Source organism: Neopelma chrysocephalum, unplaced genomic scaffold (assembly GCF_003984885.1).
Source record: "Neopelma chrysocephalum unplaced genomic scaffold, ASM398488v2 Primary Assembly neopelma1_42b, whole genome shotgun sequence".
NCBI lineage: Eukaryota > Metazoa > Chordata > Aves > Passeriformes > Pipridae > Neopelma > Neopelma chrysocephalum.
The window spans coordinates 6,571,842-6,598,337 of NW_020897701.1; the positions used below are offsets into that span (position 1 = coordinate 6,571,842).

At 35.9% G+C, this 26,496-nt stretch overlaps 1 protein-coding gene across 6 annotated transcripts in view; it reads left to right on the top strand.

Annotated features, from left to right (window-relative positions):
- TBCK (TBC1 domain containing kinase) overlaps nucleotides 1-26,496 on the top strand; it is a 98,290-nt gene that overhangs the window by 46,550 nt on the left and 25,244 nt on the right. For all 6 annotated transcript variants that reach the window (XM_027677086.1, XM_027677084.1, XM_027677088.1 and 3 more), the window contains 4 exons: nucleotides 419-504; nucleotides 6,649-6,685; nucleotides 8,039-8,200; nucleotides 20,150-20,325. In XM_027677086.1, coding sequence (XP_027532887.1) covers nucleotides 419-504; nucleotides 6,649-6,685; nucleotides 8,039-8,200; nucleotides 20,150-20,325 — 461 coding nt within the window. The remainder of the gene's footprint in view (nucleotides 1-418; nucleotides 505-6,648; nucleotides 6,686-8,038; nucleotides 8,201-20,149; nucleotides 20,326-26,496) is intronic.

Here is a 26,496-nt window from a genome sequence, read left to right on the forward strand (position 1 = left end):
AGAAAAGAAACCACACAGAATATTGTTTAAATAATATAAACATTTTGTATCACTAAAACAGTTGAAGTGTTAAAAATCCTTGGAACAGTCTTGTTTTAATTTGCTTCCATTGGTATTTTGTGGCTCATACTTATACTGAAAAGTCTTTAACTTTGCATGTCAAACACGCATCACAACCTAAGAATGAACCAAGTAAATCATTGTTAAAAGTCCAAGTTGAGAAGTACTAAGGAAGAGAAATGAAACGTTTCTTCCTCTGTATTGACTATAATGATGACAAGAAAGACAGTGGTGTTATTCACTTGTTGTTTTATTGTAGGTTTGAAATCAGTGGTTTTCCTTTCCTACAGCTCTACTGTAAGCTAGCAACATATGATGGTTTGTGATTTTGACAACTATCTTGGATTTGTCATTTCAGAATACCTGACGGTGTTTTCCCAGATGATTGCATTCCATGATCCAGAGCTGAGTAACCACCTTAATGAAATTGGTTTTATTCCAGATGTAAGTGCTAAGGGTCCTTATAAGTATTGTTCAAAGGAATTAAAAAATGGAAAATGAGGGCAACTGGGATGAAATGCCTTTGAGATTGTTTCAGTAGCACTTCGACAAAAGTGAAACTTCCATATTAATGGACCTTTCTGAATATGCTGATAAAATGATAAAGTTTGACTCTTATTTTACATGCTTCAGTCCTTCCTGTTCTGTTGGGATGATAAATACAAAAAAAATACTATTAGCCAGTTACTATAACTTACAAATTCATCTTAAAAGGTCTATATATTTATTTTTGAAATTTAGATTAATATACAAAAATTAATGTGACCATAAATTACTAACAGCAAAATTACTGCAAGCTAATTAAGTGCTGTTGATTAACACAATAGACATATCATTTTACAAGTAATTGAAAAGATATGTGCAAGTGTGGTTAATCTTGTAGATATGTCAGACCTTGGAAAATGCTTAGCAGTCATTTGCTGGAATCTATCATAAACATGGGACAAGTGTATAACTTAGACACAAGTTTTATGCTTTCCTTGGAAAGAAGTCTGTAAGATGAAGGAAAATGAAAATTGAGAACACAGCCAAAACGTAGAAGAGAGGGTAGACTATGCTGGAAAAAGCAAAACAGGACCTTCTTTAAAGGCTCACTTCTAGCTATCAGTATAAATAGTAAAGCTTTCCTCCTCCTTTTTAGAGAAGTGCATGTAGTCCAAAAAGCCAAGATAAAAATAAAAATGTTTGTCTGCCTACTGTAGCATTATTGAAGTTTATGACTAATGTTTCTGAAATGTACATTTAGACAAGGCCATAGAGATAACATTGTTATTTTTTGTGGTCTATATCATTCTATATTTGGCATTTAGAAATTTTGTAATTACAAGTTAGTCATAAGAACATGATGACAGAGGAGGGAAGAGGGAAACTGAAGTCAGGAGATGTTCATGTAGAAAAAAAATTTCTTAAATAAGAAATTTATATGCATTGTTTCTATATGCAATATAAAGATTACATTATCGGAAAAGTCTTATGCTTATTAGGAAATATTTTAAGTTGGACTACCAAGGCCAAGCCTCTGAAAGTCCCTTGTTGTGCACAGTTCCTGAGTGAATTTGTGGGTCTTTGGGACTGGCAGATATTCATTATCTCTGTTTACGAAGATTGTAATGGAAAAGCAAGTATATATTTTCATTTGTGGAGGTGTTTTAATGTAATAATGTTTTTTGATTTATACAAATGTAAAAGATATTGCAGTGTTAAAATGAGCAGAAGAGAAAGCCAGTGTATTGCATTATAAAGAGAGAAGTTTGACAAGGCCACGTGTATTGCAGATGACCCATGTCTGAAGAGGGCAGGTGGGAGGAAGATGAAAAGAAGGTGAGGAGAAGGGAGAACATTGATCTGTAGAAAGCTTAGATATTTGAGTAGACGAAGGGCAGCAACATTTAAGTTCCTGAGGGAGAATCAATTTTGCAGCATCACTATGTTAAGTGCACTCGATGCTTATTTGTTAAAGGCCACAGATGACCAAAGCAATAACTCTGTGTATTTTGTCCAGGAAACTAGTTCCCACTGAAGTGGTAAAGATGTAATTTCCTTGACCTCCTTACGGATTCTCATTTGGGCTACTAATCTTTATGTGAGAGCTCAAATTATATTTCAGTGTTCTCCACTGAAAACTTCCAAACTACAAGTCAGGTGGAATAGTTTAAAATCACGTTTTGTTTTATTTTAGTTTGCATTTTGTTAATCATTGGACAGCACATAGTCACACATGAGCCTTGTCTCTAAGAATTACAGTCTAGAAATTGTTAGGTAATATAGTAAATAATTGCAAAACAGAGGTATATTTTTGGAAAAAACCTCTTGCATTGACAAATGCTTGTTCTAAAATTAACACTAACCTCTGAAGAGAAGTTGTCCTTTCTAAATTGTCTGTCTCATTTTTGGGGGTTTTTTATAGGTAAAAGTTGTTCTGACTTTCAGATTAGTGAGCTAGTGATTTTTTTTGTACCTGTAACAAGGCGGCACAGGATCCATCAAGGTGAAGTATGTGCACTGTAGTAATGAGATCTGAACTAGAGTTTCGTGCTTGAGTACTAATCCTATCAAAGTAAATCCTGATTAATCTTTCATCATTGAAACGCAGGCTCCGCTGCAGGAAAGATTGTGTTTCCTGGCACCCTTCTCATTTGCTTCAGGTCACGTAGCTCTCAGAATATTGAATACTGCTGAAGCTTGAATCGTTCTGAATATTATTAGCTGATGCGGTGCCTGGATTAGGTACATTGCTGTGGCTATGTGATTTACATGTAAATACAGAGGTGATATATACAGTGAACCTTACAGTTCTTCTTTGCTCACTCTCCCAAAGTTTATAATCTTCCCCGCCCTATATAATGCTTTATAATATTTTCCTTAATTTGCTGAATAATTCTGACCCTAAACAGCACACCATTTTGAACTGAAGAAAAACAAGGAAGTGTGTACTATGTTACTAAGTGTAACTATAGCCATAAATTATTCTAAAGCACTTTCAGCTGCAAATTTTGGAAGCTAGAAACAGTTGTCATATAGTCCTTAACAGATGTCAAAGTCTGGCTGCAGTTACTTTTATCATTGTGCTGGAGCTGCTGGCACAGGTGGATAGATACCTTTGCTTGGTTTGGGTGATATGCAGGAGCTGTCAGTAATAGGGGCCTCATCTAAATCAAAATAAAAATCCTGCCCTTGAAGTACTTTATCTCTGTTCTGCTGCACAATTACCTGGTAATGAATCTGAAGGAGAAGTTTCTTGCTGGTATTTTTTATCCTGTGAAGAAAGCAATAATTCCTTAAATTTTGTTTGTGTAGGTACATATGGATGGGTAGAATTTAATATTAAAAATTTTACTAGATTTGTATTATCTTTTGCACCTTTCTGTAGCCTGTAAATATATGATTAATTTTCTAGGCACCATATAGGATTGAACCTAAGTATGTGTATTTAAAAGATGGAACGTGAAGGTGAAAGATCCTGAGTTTATAGAATAAGCTATTTCATTTGGAAGGGGCCTACAACAGTCACCTAGTCCGACTGCCTGACCACTTCAGGGCTGACTTAAAGCGTGCTGTTAAGGGCGTTGTCCAAATGCCTCCTAAACGCTGACAGCCTTGGGGCATCAAGCACCTTCCAGGAAGCTTTTTCAGGTGTTTGATCACCCTCTCAATCTTCTGTAGGCACAAGTGTGTAGAGCTCTCATCTTCTGGAGGATCAGTCAAATAATGAAACAATCCCGACAGTTACAACAGTTAATTAAAAAATCCTTATGGAAAAGGCTTTCATTAAGATTTGAGCCAATATCTCCGAGAACTTTGAATGTCTAATGGAAGATTCACTTTTCTCAAAATATAGCCACCTAGCTATGGACAGGTAAACATCTTCACTCTGCTGAAAAACAACACAAACTGCATCTCCAAGCTCAGGTACTGAGCAGAATTTGTCATAGCAGAGCACCATTGGAAAGGAAGCTTTAGATAGGAATAATGGAAAGATGGAGAATGAAACCTAGTTTGAGGTCAACAGATTTCAATTGTAACAAAAAAAAAACCAACTGTGGATTTATTGTTTGAATGGGAATTGATTTTAAGGGGTTGCTGTGTGCTTCATATATAAGAAATGTCCAGGTCCTTACTTCAAAGCACAGAAGATCGTGTATTTTACTAGCAAAGTAAAATGATAATTATGGAACTGCTGATCTAAAAGTAACTAAAGAAAATGAAGGTTGGGTTTACAGTCTCTTAATGTGACTTATTCTTAGGCCGTTCCAGTGGTTCGGATGCTACTTTGATTGCACATTAGGTATACTTCCCGGCTACGGAGAGTTAAATGTCGTTAGAAACCACAACCCCGTAATGTTTCAAGGTTCAGCAGTAAAGGGTTGAAACCCTCTTTTCCCGGAGCGGGTTATTCCGGGGGCGAGGCACGGCGCTGTTGCGGCGGGCGGTCACTAGAGGGCAGCGTTTACCAACGCTGCGGTCAGTCCGGTACCCGGGAGCGGCCGGGAGGTGACCGCGGGGCACGGGAGCTGCGGCTCGGTGCAGCTCCCTCAGTCCGCCTGCTGCTCTTTGATTTGCCGAGAGGATAATGCCACCAGTGTTGTGGCTTTCCTGTGGTTGCTTGTTAAGAGTAATCATAACATTTTCAGGTTTACCAAGGCCTCCTTGTCTTAAAACATCTATTGAAAACAGAGGGGAAACTCCCTTCAATACAAGCTCGCCTGATAACCTTCTGCTGAACGTGTTAGAGCTACTTTTCATGTCATTGTTAATAGTTTTGGTGAGGGTGGTTTAGAGTAAAGCAGTGCTTTTTCTTGTGGTTACCTTTTAATAATCTTTAAAGTTTCTCACTTTGTGTATATTCTTGTATATTTTTTTGTAAGTGCATATACAATAGAGGTGTTTGTGAAATTAGGAGAAAGTTCGGCTCTGCTTTGGTAAAACATTTTAGTCAAATATATGAAAAGGAGGAAATAATTTCTTTTAAATACCAAGGAATTAATGTAGTTCAAAATTACGTCCACGTAATATGTACCTCCAAGCAAAGAGGAGCCTCGGGCTACTAAGATTGTTTTCCTACTGCATTGGAAGCAAGATATTGCATACAAACAAGCAGGTAAACAGGTATTAGCTGATAACAACCACAGTAGGGGATATTTCAGGGAACAGGGCATGTTATTATTCACTAGAATGCCATCTATTTAAGGCATGACATAGATATACTTGGGGAAATAGTATGAATGTGTTATAAGATTAAAATGGTGATAGAAATTGATTGTGGTTTGGATTTTGAACCCTTAAACTCAATTGGCAGTTCGGAGGCCAAGCTTCATAAAAGTCTCCTGAATATTAAAAGTGGTGAACAGTCTGGTCATTGCAGCTTTTTTAGTTTATGGACAGTATGGTTCCAATATTATCAGGTGCTCAGATGAAGCCATAAGAATGAAATTTAGAGAGAGATGTACTAAGAAGATTTTCAGCAAATGTGTGCATCATTTAGTCAAAGCCATAACACAGTTAAGAGTTTATGGAATAAGTAGTAATTTATTAACATAATATCAATTATGCTTTCCACTCCTCATTTGTTTACTTCCAGGAGAAGCTTAATAGGAGGACTAATTTACACTTTTTATGAGCTAAAAAGTAATGTATTAAGCTTTATGTCTAACTGTAAATCTTCAGAAGTATAAAACAGCACGAGCTATGCAGCTGAATAAAATTTGAAAATGATCGTCTCACTCTTGCGTTCCTAATTTATGAGGACTTTCTGTGCAGCTTGTTTCAAGAAAATGGATTCTGTTGCCTGCAACATGCTAAATACTTCATTGAAAAATAAGTAACTGTCAGTGTATCATAAATGCTTAGCTTTTCACGCTCTATATGATGTCATGAGGACGAAAGTTTGCAGAATTCTGTAGCTGTTGCAGCAGCACAAGTTCTTAGACAGTCTTGTAGTGATGTAAGTGCTGAATCAGGACATCATCAGATGGCACCTGCCTTTAAAGGACACAGTAGAACGACATAAATGCTTAACTGATACTTCTTTTGAGAATAAAATTGTTCTTAGTTCCTTCACTGAGAAGTATACATTTTAATAAATACCAACAGAGGAGAAAAAGGCAGATGTAGTTATTTTTTACCTTGGCAATTGCAATTTGCACTTTTAGTTCTTTATATAAAACCATTTTTTTCCATAGTCAAAAGGATATATTGAATCAAGTTGGTTTATCCTTTTTCAGGCATCCTTGGCTAATTTTTGCTTAGTTTAGTGAGAATTGTGACAGTTTAATGGAGCAGATTTTTCAGTTATTTAAGACTTTGGGTGTTATTTTTGGCAAACGAGCCTAGTGAGGGTGGTGGTTGGTTTTGTTACTGTTTTTGATACAGTATTACACACTAGTAATTTGAAAGGCATGAGAACTGGGGATGGGGGATGGAAAAAGCTCGGGGGGCCAAGAGTTGTATGATAGTGGATCTACCACTGCATTTATTTTCCATTTTAAATACATTCATATGAAATAGCCAATTTCTAATGTAGTTGACAGACAACATTAGTTCTCAAAGCATTTTTTTTTGTTTTCTTCCCTTCATCACCACCTTTTGCAGCTTTATGCAATTCCTTGGTTTCTTACAATGTTTACACGTGAGTATGCTTTTCCTTATTCTCTGATTAAATGTTCTTTTATTTCTTAAGTATATTTTTTCTCACTTTTTCAGCTAAAGCTTTCCTAATTGGTATGATATGTAATTCAGTAGGATGCTTGTAATTTGCAAGGATGTGTTCTGGTTTGAAACTCAACACTGCCTGTCACTTACTATCTGTCCTGGTTTGGCACTAGTTAGCATTTCTATTTTTTTTAATTATTATGTTGAATTTGAACTGGATTATTTTACACATGAAGTATTTAGGATGTGTGCAAAGGAAGCTGTTATCTACTGGAAAAAGATGTAATAATAGTTAAAAAACCAAACCAAACCTCACCACCATCCCCTGCCCTTACCCAAATAATGGAAAAAACTGTAACTTTGTTTTTGAAGATCATCAAAAAAAGCTTTTTTTTTTATTGCACTTATACACACTTACTCTAGTAGCACTATGTTTCTTGTGCATATATGTTAGGAACAAAGAGAACTTAATAATTTGGTGAGCTTTTAATTAAAGAGGACAGAGTTAATAAAACAAGTCTAGAAAGCAATTTAAAAACTTCTTTCCTCAAAGATCTCTGTGATTTTTTTTCATGTCATGTCAACATTGGCAGACTTTGAATTCAAACGTTTTAAAAAGTGGCAGAATTAAAAGAGTTGATGGATTATTTCTCTGATGAAATATCAAAGAATTTAATGTGAGATTCTTGATTGCAATTTCTAAAGATCTTGACTGTTAAGAACTGGTTCCTGCAGATGCCTGTTTTTCTATAACTTTTATGAGAATCACCACATTTGGAAAACCAAGATGATTTCCTTGGCAATCAATTGCAATAAAATCTTAGAACTATTTAGTTGGAGGATAGGTTATTTTAGGAGAGCCACCTTCAGCTTTATATGCTATTTTTACTAGACCTTTCTTCTTGTCTTTCCTTTATTCTACCAGTATTTTCTTTATTCTGCTCATTCTTTTGTCTAATTGTAAGTAATTGATCTTATTGATTAACTCATTAATGTCTTCATACTATGAAAAACTGATATGGGTGTCCTAGTGCATAATTACACTGTACCAAAAGAAAAAAAAATTGCCTAGTTTTGCATAAGTTTGAAATGTGAAAACCCACACACTTCCAAGTATTCATTCATGAAAGAGGACAGTAATGATTTCCAGAATAATCAAACTGCATATGAAGACAAATATGATCCTAAAGAGGTTGAGTCCTCTTTGCTCCCAAATAAAAGAGAAAGAACTATAAAAGGGGAGCTGAAAAAAGTGCATAGGCAACTCATTAACACTCTGAGCGTGTGTATATGCTTATGGGTTTTTTTATTGTGTTTATTTATCATACAGATGTCTTTCCTTTGCACAAAATTTTTCACTTGTGGGATACATTACTGCTTGGAAATTCCTCCTTCCCATTCTGTATTGGAGTTGCCATACTTCAACAGCTGAGGGATCGTCTTCTGGCTAATGGATTCAATGAGTGCATTCTTCTTTTTTCAGATTTGCCAGGTACAGAAAAAAGTATTTCTTCCCTCTTTCTCTGTCTTCCCCATTGTGATGCTGAATAAAGTATGTGCCTGCATGTAAATATATGTTTTGAAATCATGGTAGATTTAGGCAAACTCACTGCCAGAGTGTGTGTGGATCTTAACTACAGTTTGTTGTAGTTGGTTGAAGTCTTTTTACTGTCATCAGAAAGAATTCAGCAAGCCTGTTGTTATTTCCAGGTGAGAGTTGGAGTATTTTGTTGTAAAATTTAGAACAATTTAAAATAATTCATAAGCGACTATTTTTAGACATACCACATATAGAAACAATCCAGTTGATAAGAATTTTTTTAGAAATAAGTTTAGTACTGTTCTGAACAGTACTTTTCCACTTTGATGCTGGTGCTAGCCTGTTTTCCTCTCAAACATAATTAAACTTTTACTGTGGAGGCAATCAATGTAAAAGGATTAGGGAAAGCAGTATTAGAAGCCATTGAAATTGCTCTATGTTAAATCAGTTTTCATTTGAAATATAAAGCTTTCAGAAGAACTTTGAAAATCGTACTGGAGCCTCACGACCATTGTGCAGAAGCTCTGTCTCCTTGTTCAGTGGGAGGTGGTTAACCTGTCTGTACAAACAAGTGTTACATCTTATAAAAAACATTGCCATTAACCATGAAGCTTAGATCTTCTTTCAGAGCAAGTATATAGTGAGACAGTAGAATGCATTTGAACTGAGTAAGCCATGTCAACTGGAAGATGTGTTTTTAATTTGTAATAACACATGACTTGGAAGGCTACCACGCTCAGAACATACTTATCTTCTTGTATTAATTCCCTCTCTCCAACCCAGGATCTTACCAACATAATAGACATGTTAGTTAAGAGGTGGCACTGTTTTAATTGTGTGGCTTTTCTTTAGATAACTAACTTCTGGGTAGTTCCTGGGCTATTTATAGATTTATTGGGCTCTGTTTGAACACCATGTGTGCAATTCAGTAATTCATAATTTGTTTAAACAGAAGTTGTTCTTATTCAGAAGAGCTGAAGGAGAGGATGAAGTTTGGAGGAACTCTGAGGCTTAAAAAGTCTTAAGTGTTGTAGTCTTCACTACTGAATAGTTTACAGAGGTCTGGAATATGGCAGCAAGCAGGCTGAGGCTGAGTTCATGATTGCATAAATCAGTCTCTCAGAAGTTCAATGAATTGTCATAAATGAAGCTCTGTGATTTCTTTTAATACTGTTGTTACAAATTCTGTTTCTCACTGTATACCCTTCCACATGGGCTCAGATTTCAAAATTTTACTTGTCTCCTACTTATTAGTTTAGTACTATGCATTTGCTACTGTATTTTTCAATGTATTTAATTAGGCCGTTCCTTATGATGTGGATTTTTCATATTCAGTCTATATGCTTAGTCACTTCAAATGCTCATATTAAATTTAACTGGATATCTTCAGATGACTGAAATGTGAGTGCTAAACTAAAAGGTAGTCTCTCTCTCTGCCTCCTCACCTCCCTCATTTATTAGCTGTATGTCTTAGTTAAATATAGATTCATTCATATTTAACTTATTTTCTCACCTAAGGTCATTTTTCCATACTTTTTTTCCTTGAAGGGTGCTAAATTACAGATTCTAATTTATCTTGAACCAGCTGAATTACTGGCAGTTGAAGTATTTTATGCTGAGATCATGTGTAAGAACACATAAGCATATCTGTTTATATAATAAAATTAATTCACTAAAATTTGTAGTGTTGTAATGTACCATGTGTTCTACTGGTTATAGTTGATGACAACTTTGCTGATACTCTGGTAGGAAGTTTCCAAAAAGATGTGCATTTTTTTAACACTGGTGATGTCTGTGACATTTTGGATGTCAGCAGCGGCACATTGAATATTGTAAGGTTACTCTAAAGCATATCATAAAATAATACTAGTAAGACTACTAATGGAAAAAGTGTGAGGGTGGAAGATAATCCTAGTGTGACTTAAATGTTATTGGTCTAGCTTAATCAGTAACTTTTTGAACATATAATTATCATAGCCTTGTGCCTTCTCTTTCTGACCTGAGTCTTTTTCTCATTAAGAAGTATTGACTGATTATGCTTCTTGTCAGCTGTGGCTTTCAAACAAAACTTCTATTATTTTGATTACAATAAATTGGGTGCCGAGGCTGAGAACTTCCTGGAAGTAATTTACAAGCAACCTTCACCTGAAACTGGGTCATCCCCAGGAAGAGATTATTTTGTTCAAAACATCTGCAATAATTTTAATCTAAAATCAATTGTTGCTCAACAGTCTGAAACTCCTGTAATTTTCAAGCTTTTTGTGCACTGGAATTTCAGGCTGCTAATGAAAGCAACTTGCTTTCCAGACTGATAAAGGTATTCTACTGCAATCTTGAAACTTTGTGGAGCACTTTTTAAAGGTTTTTTGTTTTTACGAAACAAACAAAATCCTCACTACTTTATTTCCAGTTCACTGTATATAACACAGTTTCAATTTCTGATTAAAAAAGTTAATGATGTGAGTAAAAAGAAGCAGCATCATGCCATTATTGATTACTTGATGCTGAAAACCCTTTCCAGTGCTTGTCTCAAAGCTTTGGCCATATTTTGTCTACGAAGTCAATACAATTGGGCATTACTCGCTATTTTTGGAAGCTCTATTTGAAATTTTAATTTATTTTCATATAGTTTAAACAATGTCCTAGCATATTAGGAAATTTATTTGAAGAATTTGGCAAAATAATTGGTTAATTAAGAATACTGGAAAGTTCCTTTGCTGTAGCCACAAATGTCGTAGTTCATTCCTTGTGGAGGCTGTATGAAGGGGATGTATATCAACTGCTAAAACTTAAATAGAATTAGATTGTTTAGGAAATAACTACCCAAGGTGTTTGTTTTTCTTTAAATTCTCTTTCATTTGTTCTTTCATATTTTTTCCTTGTGTTTAAGGAGCTCTGTTAAGTATGAACTTTATTGAAACAATATAAATACCAGAGAAGATTTAGGAGTTACTATTTATGACACACAAACAAAACTAACCCTGGAGTCACTGCTAATTTTTATGTGTAGTTAAGAGATATGGTAAATTTTGTCCTATTCGGGTGATGCAGAGAGAGCAAAGACAGTATGCATAACCTCTGTTTTTCCTAAAAGTCTGATGTAGCAGAATGTGGTAGGAACATACAGTGCCACCCCTCCACCTCTTCTGCCCTGCCTGTTTCTCCTGAAAAGCCTGTAACCATCCAACAGGGCACTCCAGTCACAGGTCTCATCCCACCAGGTTTCACTTGCACCAGTGATGTCAAATCTCTGGGACTGGGCCAAAGCTTTGAGCTCTCATTATTTTTCCTCATGCCGAGTTCATTAGTGGAGAAACATTTCAGGTGTGGTACATTGTAGCCAACACGTCCTGAGACAGATTGAGGGATCCCATGTGTGCTGGTTTTCTCAAGTTTTGGTGCACCATCCCATTGCTCATCACTGGCAAGCCTGGTTTTGTCCCTTTCCACCATCCAAGTTAGTTTAAAGCTCCTGCACTAAAACTCTTTTTTCCCTTCTGAGATAGGTGCATCCTGTCAGGTTTCAGTAGACTAGGTATTGAGTAGATCGTCCCATGGTCAAAAAACCCCAAATTTTTCCGATTACACCGACCTCGGAGCCACTCGACCTGGTGGATTTGCCTGTTCCTATCAATATTATTCATTGTTACTGGAAGAAGCAAGGAAACCACTACTGGTACTCCTGATCCCTCTACCAATCGTCCCAGTGCCCTGAAGTCTCTTTTGATTAGCCTTGGACTTCTCTTTGTTATTTCATTGCTGCCAGTTTGAACAATCAATAGCAGATAGTAATCGGAGAGTCTTTTAGACTGGAAAGTTTTCTGGTAATAAAAAAATTATTAGTAAAAATTATTAGTAAAAATTATTAGTAAAACTAGTAGTAGTAAAAAAAAGTTCTGAGCATGTTCCTCATCTTTGCTGTGTTAAATTGGCTTTTTGTGGATGCGTGTGTATTTCATAATGCAGTTCCTCAAGATTATTGACTTTGGTACAAAAGCAGAGAGATTCATTAGGGCACACCTGCTCACCAAGGCTGTTTAATAGGGTCAGACTCTGTAAGATTGATGTTGTTTTACCTGAAGCTGTGAGTTCTTTAATTATTCACCTTTTCCACTTGTAGTGACACAAACAAGATGCAGTTCTAGATTATAGATTCTACCTTCTTGAGACTAAAGACAAATGCTGGAGTGAGTGACACACTAAGGAAAAAAATAACAAAATTCTTTTTTTTAGTCTGTAGTTGTCACTGGCAGAAGAAAATCAAATTATATCCTTTAGCAAAGGACTGTCTATCACAAGAGGCGATGTTTCATAAAAAGGGTGAAAAGTGAGTTCATCAGTAGGACTTTCCTAGTGCATGTCTTAAAAACACCCAATCTGACACATGGCTTATGCCTTCTGTTTCTTGACAGAAGCTTGATAGTACTCTTCATAGTGAAAGGGCACTTCAGAAAATAGATAATCCACCTGTTAGTCATGTAGGATTTTGTACACCTCTACATTGGAATAAAATCAAAACACAAGAAGGGAGATTGTCAAATATACTAGCATTTCTAGGCATGCAAAGACAAAATTCAGGCCACTCTTATCTGAGCTTTGCTTCTAGATATGGTGATTTTTTTCTTCTCTATACAAAGGTGTCTTGGGAAAATATTTCCCTCTTTTTTGTTTGTTTTGTTTTATTAAAATTACGAGCACAAAATTGGTTCAGTATTAGACTAATGCTTAGAAAGCAAGAGTGTACGCTAGACTTTTTTCTTTTTACAGTTACAGAGAACGTTGCTGACGGAGCAAGGTGCCTGATAGGGTATCTGTCTATAGTTTGGTTATGCTGAGTGTGTTTGCCTGTACAAGTGTAAATGTTCAATAATCTTTAGTTCTCTAACTGTTAATTGAGAAGTTTTAAATGAACTGCACAAATAATGCAGCATTAAAATTTCTTGATTAAAATGTACATTAGCAGCACATCTCTATATATTGTAGATATATTTGGGGACTGTATATCTAGCATTGTTATAGAAATAGCCATCACTGCTTAAATACAGAATTGGAATGGCAGTGTAGGCTGAGAGCTAGAAAAGTCTCTCTGTCAAAATAAGGACTGAGAAATGGGGTCTGTTTTAAGTGAATTCTCAGTGTTCTCATACTGTGAGATAGCTGTCAGTTCCCTTTGGTTTACTTTCACATAATATTCACTGAAACTCTTGCCTTTATAAATCTGCAGGAGGCATTTGATTCTATCTGTCCAAACTCTTTGTTCTTAATATACTAAAAGCTGGAGTTTAGTAGAAATCAACAGAAAGACCAAAACTAAACATGGAGAAGTAGAGCAGGATTTGTACCTAAAGCTAAGACTTTGTTGATATTGCAAGCTTGGAATAAATTTCAGGCCTGCATTGTTACTATTGAAGGGCAAAACTTGGAGATAGGAGAAGGATAGATATCCCAACTGGGATGAGCTGAACATTGCCTGTATTCTGAAAATAATGATAAATGGTCTAAGTACCCATCAGGGGTATGTCAGTTGAAGCCTCTGTCACTGCAAAAATTTAAGAAGTCTAGACATGCATCTGTAGGGGATAGGCTGGTCATGTTGCATTTGGTCTCACAGCAAGGCAAAGAGCTAGGCAGTCTCTTGCTGGTCCTTTAGTCTTTATGCTAAAAAAAACCATAGCACAACTCTAAGGAAAAAAATTCAGCTATCATGTAAACTGATAGAGTATAAACCACAAACTTGTCTACTGGGAAGGTAACCCTGAAATGACAAACTTAAAAATGTCTTGAATGTGCTTAAATACTTTCATGTGTTAATTCAAATGAGGGGAGGGGTGTTAGCTTTTTCACAGAATAGGGCAACTTTTTTCCTTGGCTGACAAGTAGGTTAATTATGCAGCAAGCTTTGAATAACTTAGAAATGTATACTGACTGACAAGGTTGGCCTGATGTTAGTTACTTAAAGCTCTTAGTTTTGCAATGTGAAACACTAACATAGACTTCACTAACAGTAAACACTGAAAGTTTTGGATCTCAGTAAGTTATCTACTGTAGTAACAAATAGCAAGAACATTTCTTTAGAAATGAAAGCAGTTTTAAGCATGAGTACATAAGCAAGATGATTGTTATCCTTCCTGTTTACAGTTGCTTTATTTGTGAGAAATAACATTTCAATCTTGAATAAGATGTTGCTTGCTCTGGCAGTTTGAGAGCATTACATGGTTCAGGATACTCATTTGGCAGATCTAGATATTTTGTTTGTATTTATCTTTACCGAGAGTTTTTTCATCATTGATCTAGGAATGAACGAGTCAAATTAGAGGCTTTCATCCTTTTCTCATGGCAATAGTAACTCCTTTTCAAGGTTGTTTCAATTTTTGTCTTATTTTAACAAATGGAAAATCAGAGTTACTTCATGTTATTTTCTTAAGAATATCCTGAAGGCTAACAGGAGGAGAGCTACATTAATACAAAAGACTTCTACTTACGGCTCTTTAGAGAGTAATCAGTTTTATAAGCATGTGGCCTGGTCAGAGTTTCTGACTGCAGAGTTTTTTACAAGTTTATGCCTATTATGCCTGGGAAATAACAGAAGTCATAGTTACCACCCAGAGGGAAACCTATAAAAGCATGATCTCTATTTATGCATGCTGAGTTTCAGTATTTGCATATTATTTCTGTGAAACACAGATTTAGGATAGAGAAGGTGAGTTTCATTGGTATTTCAACTGACTTAATAGACATGTAGCAAATATTATAACAAACCATACAACATATAAAAGCCAAAAAAAGTTTTTCCTTCAAAAATGGTATGTTGTTGGATGTTGTGTTGGTGGCACCACAAGTTCCTCATTTCCAACACCTTGTTTGTGTTTCAAACAATTTTTCCTCAGAGCCAATTCCTTCAATTTTGTAAACCTGTCCTTTTATGCATCTTCTGTAGGTGGTTATTATCTACTTATGAAATAATGTTCATTCTTCTGCTGAGATGCTTTATTTCCCCTTGTGTACCTCTCAGGTTTTGCGTAGTAGCCTCCATCTGACTATTTCCATTATACAGTGTGAATTCCTGTGCTTCTGGTGTTGGCCAGTATCTTACCCTGTGTTAGGCTTGGTTCAGATGTCTTAAACATTTTGTTAGTTTGTAGAAATGTTTGTTGTTAAACAGCCCTGGCACACCTCATAACAATGTTTAAAACATGCTTTCCTGTTGAAGCTTAGCCAACATTAGTCTAAATGTAATCTATTTCTGTCTTATTTCTCAATAAGACATAGCATGCAGCATTTCCTGATTCACTTACAGTGAAGCTTTACTGTTTGTACAGTCATTCTGCATTCTGTCTTCCCTGCTCACCTTTCATCAGTGCAGGACAGCATCACATTTCCATCCTGGAAGGCACTCTTTATTAAACCTTTTCACTGAAATGCTGAGTCAGCGCAATTTTTACAATCACAAGTAAGAAAAGGATGCACGTTTGCCCTTTATGCAGTTTAATGTCTCAGGGAATAATTCATAGTGTTTACTGCTGCTTCTCTCTATTGCTGGCCACAAAACAATGAAGTCACGAAACTATCCTGTAATGTATGAAATAAATTATATAAAAAGAATAATTTTGCATTGACCTTTTTGTTTATAATAACCTTCTAGCACTAATAGATACAGAGATGTTGGATAGAAATGTCACTTTTCTTCCTAGATTTGTCCTTTTAAATATGCTGACTCGGTATATCTATTTGTATGTCACCAGAAAAAAAAAGTTTATGGCCTTTCGCCCCTTTCTTCTAAGAACAGGAACCAGGAGATCGAACTGACTGACCTATTCAGCTTCACAACTTTTCTTTTCACAGAGATTTTCTGGCCTATTTATGTGGCCGTGTGGTGAAAGCTGATGTTGCCTGGCAGGGTAGCAATAAAGTATTTGTGATGGAGAGGTCAAACCAAGCTCATAATTGTGGGCTGTTCCCAAAATGCAGAAGCAGTTTATTTTGGCTGAATTTTTTAACTAGTATCCTGTTACCCAAGGAAAGGGCTCTGGAATTGATTAACTGCACACAAAGACTTGGTCTGTGCACATTTTCATTGAGAAAGAACCATTCATGTTCTGGTTTTTGCCATGACTTGCCTTCACTTGCTGTGAACGACATATGCATATCCGATTTTGCTGTAAAAGTAAAAAATTCTATGTGCTTTTGTCACAGGTGTATTGCATTTAAACTGATGCTCTTTCAGCATCTGTTTCAAGTGCAATCTACTTTTCTCCTGTACCTATAATAATAAACCTTAAATATATGAAGCTTAAAAAGAAGCTATGTCAGGCTGAGCCATCCTTTTCAGTTGAGGCTGTTGACAGAGGGAGGCAGCAGCTTGGTAAGAAGTTATAGTTTAGCATGAACAAAGCAAAATGAAAAACATTTTAGGATAAACAGGAAGCTTAGTTTAGGAAAAGAGCAAAACATTTAAATAGGCTTAATGTTAGGAAGGAGCCATAGCAAAACTAGAATATTACTGTTAGATCACTTTTCTTTAACTTCCCTAGCCTTTTTTTCAAATCCTGTATTATTTGCATATTTAGAAATCTCAGTGAAAGCTTTTTGATGCTGCATGATTAGCTGGTGCCATAGAATTGTTTCCTGTAAGGCTTCATTGTTGTTTGACTGTGAAATACTTGAGCTTATTTGAGCCAGAACTCCTAAACGCAATGTTTGATTTTCAAACTTGTGATTTAGTTCCTAGGTACTTGGGTGGCAGCTTTGACTTTTTGAAATACAGATGGTCTGCACTTTTTCAAAAACAGACAGCTTGAAGATATACTAAATTTTGAAATAATACAAATACTATAAAAATAAATTATCATGTTTAAAGTCAGGCTTAAATTTTTTCAGCGCACACTTCACAGTTATTGATACCATGTTATGTCAGCATATTTTCATTACAGATTTTCCAGTGAAGTAATTTGTAGTAATAAAAACAGAAGGCACATCCTTTTTAAACTACAAAACACCTCAGTGTTGGCACCTTGGAGAGCAGAAATGTTATATGTGCATCTCCATGAGTGAGCAAGCCCTCCTCATCCTGTCTAAATGTTTCTGTTCACTTCTTGCTGATGCCTGGAGATTTATGTAGATCTTCTCTCAGAAGGATGTTCTTCTAAGTTGCTTGCACTTGTCAAGTACTCTGGTGTCCTGATGAGGTAGTCTCTGCTCATATGGTCATAGTCCTGTCCAGGAATCTAGACACTGACTGGATACATTTACACTTCTGACATACCAACAGTATGTTTTAAATAATGTGTAAGCTCCAATGTTTTCTGGCTTGTAACACAGTTACTTGGAAGCAGGAAGAGTACAAGCGGGATTCATACTGTATGAAAGCAAAGTCTTGGTACGATAAGAAAAGATGGACATTTCACCAGACTGACTCATTTGTCATATATTTGAAAGGGCATGGGAAGAAATCGGGACTGAAGGTTAGCACAGCAGACCCTTACTTATTAGCCAAAAGGAGGAGAAAAGATCTTATCCAGCAAGGCTGCAAGAGATTGCATTGCATTTTAGTTAGTGACGGGAAGTGATTTCTCTTAAACTGAAATTTCAAATAAATGATGAAGACAGGCTTGAAGGTACTCAAGTGTGAAGCCTATTCATACAGTGTGACTAATAAATATTCTGTAAATATTTCTACCAGTTTAATGTAGTCTTAAACTCCAGTATCCTGAAAGTAACTGATTTTAGAAAAGGAATGTAAGTTCTTAGAGTAAATTCTTTCACTACCAATAGTCTTGTCTCCCTTGTGAGTGCAAAATGTTGACTGTTCCCATATATATGCATGCATGTGCCTATGGTTTGCACATGTTTGGGGAGGGTTATTACTATTATTAGTGGGAACCACAATTGCCTTGTTATATTTTTATTTTGCATTATTTAGAAGTAGATCAGTTAATCAGTAGACTGTAACTTGGTGTTAGGCTTTTGACAGCCTCCCTCACAAAGCATTTAAAGTTCTCTCTTGTTCTGTGGAATTTCATTTTCAGCCATGGTCACTGACCTTCTGAAATGCTGCTTAGAAGAAATGAGAAACCAAACAGTCAGAAATCACAGAACAACAGACAAACTCCTACCTTTTTTCCTTACACCCTGATGTATGAGAACTGGTTATTGTTTTTAGGGAAACCTGTTGCTACATTTTCTGCTTCTCTAGATGAATACCTTTCGGAATTACAGAGCTTGTTTTAGGCAAAATATTTTGACGTGTCTCAGTGTTTAACACTGTCAGTCTCAGTTTCTGCTTTCAGCTTTTTCATAGCACTAATGCACATAGAGTTCCTATTCCATCCCCCAGTCCTCTGTTTTCAGTTTCAGATATATGTAGGGAACCTTATGTTGTCGAGGAAAATTGTGATTTACTTTCACATCCACAAAAAGGTTTTTAGAGCTAGAATCAAAATTAAGTAAACTGCAGCTTTATTCTCAGATTTTTCAGAATTTCAGAAGCAAGATGGCACAAAAGCGCAGGGTCATCAGTGAAATTAAAGCATATGCTGCAGATTGCATGCTACCTGAATATGCACAGCTTTTGAACGTGAGAGTAATAGATCACATAATTCAGTCAGATTTTAAACAAACTCAGTAGTCTCATCCAACTGGAATATTGTGTCCCAGGCTTCAATTTCAGCTTCTTTTGCTCACCACCCTGCTAATGACTGAGGTTTCTGGAGTCACTCCCAGTTGATGGCAATGAATGATTGATGGCAGTGCATCAAATCTGTTTGAGATATACAGATAAAGCTTGGCTACAGTGCCTCTGTTTTCTTCATAGAAGCTGATGCTTTAATCTTCTAAATTGTGAGTGTGGTAATGAATCATCCAAGATGCTTGGGACAGACACCAGATGTTCTGATATACCCGCTGTCTGTCTGTCGCAATACACTACTTTTGTCATAAAATGCAAGTTAGGATAATTTTTCTTCTCATCAGACCACATACAGGAGATGCAAAACTAACTAGTCCTTTTAGAGTGACAGAAAATTGATTTTTTTTATGTTACATCTTGTTAGAAGATTGATGTATGCAGGATGCTTAGCATTGCAAAAATTATATTTCTAATAGGTTTTACTTTTTTTTTTCTTTTACGTATGTGCTTTCCTAGTTTTTATTTGACCACAGCTTATTTTAGGATGTTTACCATTAGGGAGGTGTCAGCTTTTCTCCAAGTTGAGTAATATTTTGTCACACTTTCAGCCAGAATGTTTCACTGTGAATGTCTGGTTGGATTTTGGACTGTATTGTTGTTTGTTTGTTTGTTTAAAAAGTCACTAAAACAAATTCATTCTGTTTGCCACTGAGCAAAATTAATGTTGAGAACTCCTGTTTTCCAGCAAATAGATAACACGTAGCTTTGTCAAAATGGCAGGCCATGCAAAGTTTGATAATTGAAAGCTTTCAGTCTGGCTCTTAGCAGTATTTAACTGACAAACAAGACAGTGGATGCAAAATCCTGATGTCCATATGCTGCATGAAATCTACTTTTCGTGTACTGCATGAACTTACATTGAAGAGTCAATAGTCTGACTTGTGAGAACTTTTAGTGAAGATGCCTTACACTGAGTAGGATTCAATTATTGTCCTGTCTTTGCATTGTTTAAAGTTCTGATACACTTCTCTTTCTTTAACAGATTTACTTACATAACTAGGGATAAAATTAATCCTTAAAACGTCTTTGCTAGTTTTTAATAAAAAAACAGTGCTTTTTTTTTTTTTGAATGGGAAAATGTTTTTGAAAACTACAGACCCTTTGAATGAGAGAGAGAGAGAGACAAAGGTATAGATGGATATATGTATAGCTAGGTCAGTTGGCTTTACTGATTTTTTGCACTTGCATTTCTTGTTTTTTCTTTAAATCCCTTTCAGAGATTGATATTGAGCGTTGTGTTCGTGAGTCGATCAACCTGTTTCGCTGGACTCCGAAGAGTGCTACATACAGGCAGTACGCGCAGCCTCCGCGACCAGCCAGCGACAGCAACGGCACAAGGACTTCCATGTCCTGCTTTTCAGCAGACTATCAGGAAGCACCTCGAAGTGACCTAGTAAGTAACCTGGGAATTGGAGAGGAGAGATTTGTTCAGATTGTATGATGTTCAGATTCTCCTGCCTCAGGTAAGGCTTTTTTTCCTGTTTAAAATTTAAACAGACAGAAAATACCCACCAAACCTTAGTTACTGGCATTTATGCTGTCACTCCAAGCACAGGGATTTGATACATTCATCCCATGTTCTGATTTGCTTGTCAGCTAGTGCACAGTGTTAGATCCTATGCTATATTATTAATTTTGATGACAAATCCAATGCAGTCTGTGAGAATTAACAAGTTTTTCGGTTTGGGAGGGTTTTTTTGTAATTTTGCTGCTTCGAACTTTGGCTTCTTTGATACATAGGCCGATAAAATTATTTCTTCTTGTGACATATTCTTGCCTCTCCCAACTCCTGCTCCTTTGACTCTGTGGTATTTGTTACCACAACAGACCAATGTCCACAGCTTGCTTGCAGAACTACAAACAGGGTTTATCATATGAGAAAACCAGTAAGAAGAGCAGTTTGGCAGTGAGAAATAGGGAGCTGGAAAGTAATGCTGGCAGCTCTGGCTGCTTTTACCATCTTGGCATGTCAGGTGAAAGGTATGCTGCAAGTTATTCTGAGAAGTAGTGTGTGAGTTATGCCTGTGTTTACCTAGGCAAAGAATAACTAGTGACTAAGAGAATATCTGCATTAAATAGATAACTCAGTTTAGGAAAAGGTTTTTCTCTTCCCTCTCCAGTAAAATCTGATGGTTGTTTCTCTTGTCCAATGCACCATCTAAAGAATGCTGTTTTGAAATTATTCCTTTCCTTCCTCTTAGCAGTATAAGTCTAGTTAGTCTCTTAAAAATCAAAGTTTTATTTTGTTGGGTTTTTCCTTCCACCTTCTCCTACAGAGTTCATTCATGAGTATGTTGCAATAATAGGGGAAGTATATATAGACCTGCTGTATCTATTTGGTGATCTGCATTAGGTTTTAGTTTTTCCATTTGTTTTTCCTAACTACTAAGAAACTAAGAAGTGTTGTTGTCGCTCAAATGAATCTTTACTTTTTAGTCCTTAAACCTAAAATTGATATTCTCTCATTTTCTTGTTTTTTACTTCAGTTTTTATTTTATTTCTATTGTTGTAGTTTCTGGAAGCCTTAGCTACAAGTCCAGTACTCCAAGTGTAGACATGCAAATGCAGAACAAAGGGAAACTTCTAAGAGCTTACAGGATTTAAGAAACAATAGGTGGATGTAGAAAGGCAATGGAGAAGAAAAGTGAAATTACAGGAGAATACTGGTTGTTGTCATACAGGAATTGTAGCCAACACAACTGCTGCTGTGCTGCTCTAGGGATATATAGAGAGGCTTTCTGAAGGAGCTAAGGGTGCACATTTGTAGAATAATTCATATAGGACCTTAAAAAATCATTTGGTACAAATTCATGCAGAAAACAGGTCCAGCACTGAATTCAGATGGGGTTGCCTAGGAATTTGATCTATTGGGTCAAGAAAACTTCCAAGGAATGTATGCAGTCTCTCTTGGCAGTCCAGTTGGATGCCTGACAGATGCTAACAGTGAAAATGATTTTGTGTATATACTAGCTTTTCTGAATGTTATGACAAAGGAGTAAAAAGACAAGTCTTCTGATTGCTAAGCATTTGCTTGTGCCTTTGTGTGTCCAAGCAAGAGTGAAAGCACTTGGAAATAACAAAGAGGGAGACGGGAGAGAGCAGCAATGGTCTACTGAGATAGTAAATAGAAAAAAGATTTGTATTTGTAGCAGAGATAAACATCCTTTGTTTGGACCTAGAAAAGTTCTTTCAGTATTCTTCCATTTCCTGAGAAATTTTTGGAGTGTTTTTTACTGATAGTAATTTTAATTTCATACCAGAAGTTGTGTTTGTTTATAATGCCAGTAACTAGGTTCTTCCAGCCCACAATTTCCAAGAAATTAGGCACATGGTTTTGGTATGTTAAGGAGGAGAGAAATAAATACTAGAACTTCTATTGCCTTCTCTTTCATTTTTACTTCTTTCTACTTAACAGCAAAGAACTTTTCATTTACTGGAGCATAACTGATTGTTTAACATCTTTTGAAGTTCAAGTATATTGGATCTTTTGGTTACTGCTATAGCTTTTTTTAGCTCATCGTATGGAGCAGAGCTGTGTGATTTATACAGAAATATGTGAGCATACTCAGTTTTTTCTGTAGCAAAGAGGAAACTAATCTCACGGGCACCTGAATGACAAGGAAGATGATTCATATCTTAAATTATGGTCTGCAAATCTCTTTGCTCTCACATGCTGTATTTCTGTGTGTCAGATTTTGAGACAGATAGATACCAGTCAAATTTGTTATGATTCAGTCAGGAGCTGTAGTTCAGACTTGGAAAATCCCATGTAAAATGAGTCAATAATGAACTGCCTCTCACTTGTGAACAGTTTTGCACTTCCGGATGTTTGTCATTATAAGATGACACTTCTCAGGGATTAGAGCAATATTGCTAAAAAAATTAAAATTTAAATTATTGGTGAACTATACTATTTACAGTTGTTTGGGTTTTTTTTAACCTTAATCCTGGAATTATTTATGTCTTTCTTCAAATATGTCCTCTACTGGTGTTTGCTGCCATGGGGAAACTTTTTATCCACTTGAAAGCAGTGGAATTTGAGTTCAATCTTTAGTATGCACAGTATCCTTTAATGGATTTTCTAAAACACCATTGTGGTTTTGCTGTTCAATCTAGCTCTTAAAAAATTGTTTTGCTTTTCCCTACCTATTTAGTTTGTTATTATTTGGACAAATACTTTGCACTATATTTCTATGTCCAGTTTTATATTTGTGGGTCACCTCTGTATTTGAAAGTGGGCTGGGTACAAAACAATTACTTTGTGAACAAAATTATGGGTTTGCTTCTGGAGGTAAGTTACGACTTCTTGAATCAGTAAGTGTTTCGTGTTTTTAATTGTAAACACCAGCTGTTTCATACCCCTGTATTTGTATTTTCCTTCTAAGCTGCTTCAGTTTGTTTAAGTGCTTTTTATTGGCTATTCAAATGTCTGTGTGTATCTGCATGTTATTGTGCTTTGGTTAATAATAACATGAGAAGTATTTACCCTCTGGGTGTGCATTTTTCTCCCTAAATCAGCAGTCAGTAAAACAAAACTGTTTTGACTCTTTTTATTACTAGCATTGCTTAGTATTCATTTTAGTGACATCTATTTGCAACTTCATAAATAGGCTTGGGTGCTCTCTTTCCTCCTGGACTTGTGTGTTGCTTAATCTTTTACTTTTTCAACCAGTAAGCATATTTCTGCTAAGATAAAATCTCAAGGAGGAAATAGTTTTAGAGAGGATGAATGTACATCTTAAGTGGTTTTGCATGTTTATTTTGAGAAAGATAAAATGTCAAAAATAACAACGGAAAAAACCTTTATATTCACTACTGAATTTACACTACAGTTGACTCAATTTTGTCTGTAACTTTTCTTTACCAGTACATGGATGATGTTTTTCTTCTTACTCTTCCTGAAACTTACCTTCATGCCCTGGAAACTTGAATGTCCAGGAGTCACACAGATAAATAATACTGTCATATAACAATTGTCTTCTATATCTGCGTCTCCAGTATTACGGTAGGCATACGCTCTCTCCAGCTACTTGTGAAATTCTAAATAAAAGAGCGAGAATGTTGCAGGTTCTTTATCAATATCTGCTCAAGTGTGACAGGTGAACTCACAGAAATCCACAGGCTGATACAATTATGCCATTGCCTTGTTCTTGTACTGCCAATCTGCTTTTCGAAGGTGGAAGTTTCCTGATGGATGTTGAGGAATGAAAGCATTCAACTGGAAAAAGTCTACCAGATGATTATTGATCCTTGCACTGATTTAAATGCTACCAGTCCAGTTCAGCTTTTCATTTTTAATGAAGTAGTAGAAATACCTGAGCAGCAAGATGACTTAATGGCTTGATCAAACAGCACAAACATGAAAAACATTTGCTTTTATTAAAAATAGTATGAGCAAAGTTTCCTGATAACTTTCCTTTACAGATAATCAAGGATAGCTTGTGTGATAGACTTCTTACAGATGGGAATTCAGGCCTATGTGCAAAAAATACACCAGCACTCAATTGCTTTTGAGTTCCTGTGTGTATTTAGGATATATTTGTCCATCTAAAATGTATTGACTACGTTTATATTAAACCATTAAATAAGTGGTGTGTAAATTCCATTTATTCTTCTAAAAGAAGCATGGTAGGTAGTGTATACCAATATTTCTGTTTCAGTGTACACGCTAAGAAATGTCCAAGTGCAGTGGTGCAATGCTCACTGTTCATGATGGCTGTTATATATATTCTCCTTCAAGGGTCTTCTGACTGCCTTGACCCATTTGTTTTGTCTTCTGTTTTTGTGGGGAACTTGGTTTTGTTTTCTTCTTTCATTCAGCAGAAAGCTGTTACTCAAATTTGTATTTAGTTCATATTGTACAAAGCGTTAACTGACTAGGATCTGCATTAATGCTTCTAACTTATTTTACATTTGCCTTTGATGCTTCTGTTTTTCTGGTTGTAGCTGCCAACAGCTTGAATGACAAGTTGGGTTTATTTGTCATTTTTTAGATGAGTTGGTTAAAATGCACTTTTTATGTCACTCTCCTGTGAGTGAATAAACAAATCACTGTTTAATTAAGCATGTCATAAACTCATAATATTCTGGAAAATATTTTTAGGAGTTGTTGCAAACTTCAAAACTTTCTCTGTGTATTGGTTAGCTTTTCAAAGTTCATTTGATGCTCATAAGCCAAGCAGCCAGCAACCAGAAAGCAGGGAGTGTAAGGAAACCTCTGCTTGCAGTGCTTTGGTTCTGCAGATTAAATTAGATAAAGGAAGCCTTTTTTAGCACTTTCTTTACTCTGATAGGTTTTAAAAATATGAATGTATTTTCTTACATTTTAGGACTCTTTATGGTAGAAGATAAAAAATTGAATCAATTAACCAGAGCGGATAAAACATAAAATATAAGGCTTAGGAAATAACTGATGTTAAATATTGGTTTAAAAGTCTCTGATAAATGTTGTGGTTGTTTTTTTAAGCTGTAATATAAATAGCCATTATTTTAATTGAATGTAAATTCATTGAAACAAATATTCTGCTTAGCTGAGGCAGAATTAAAGGAGTATATTTATAATAATCTAAATACTATTTATATGAAACTTTTAACAGTTTGTGAGATACTCGCTCTAGATCGTATTTAAGGATTGTGAGCATGTTTTGCACAGACTTGGTTTTCAGGTCTCCCCGGGGTGTGCTTATCTGCTGTGAATGTAAATGGGGTGTAGCTGGAGCAGCCAGAGTACTCTCTGCTGCAGCCTTAGGCTCAGCTTCTGGATTCACTGATTGTCCATTGAGTCCTTCCTCACAAGCCTATGCGATTACACCCACTTTGAAGTTGAAAGCTGGGTGTATTTGACCTTTTTAACCTCCCTCAATTGGGATTTCATGACTGATTAACAAATGTGCTGAGGGGAAAAGGGTAATTGTAGTAAAATTAATTATTAAAAAAATAGATCTAGCCAGTTCGTTCCATCTGCATCTTGTGGGAATGTTCTTTTTAATCTTTTTTTTTTTTTAATTTGGAAATTGTTTTAAAACCAGATTCTGGGTTTGATAGCCTTTGATTGCCTGTGATCAATTAAATATGAGAAGCTTCTTTTTTTTTTTCCCTTCTTTTTTTTTTTTGTCAGTTTTGCCATACTACTGGGGAAAAGATATTTACTTAAAAATCATAAGCAGTAGCCACTATATGGAAGTACAAAGAATGTGGCAGCTATCTTCACCACTCTTTGGAACTTACTGACAAATGAGCTGGTTACAAGACAAAGAAAGAATAGGGTCTATAATAAAGTAGTAAACACAACAGAATAGTGCATTCAAGTTTGCTAAAGCTATTAAATAGCTTGAATTTGATGCAACTCTGTTTTTCCTTTATTTGCCCAGTCTTAGCCCCTGTGGAGTGTATCCCATGAGAATACATTGTCTATGGTAGCACTGGTAACATAGTCTGAGGTCAGTCCTTGCCAAAGTAAATTATTGGAATATTGAAATGAAAAATTGAGTCAAACAAGAAATTTCTGAAGTCTGTCTGGCCAGTGTTACATCTGCCAAACTGTACTCAATACTCAGCTGTATCT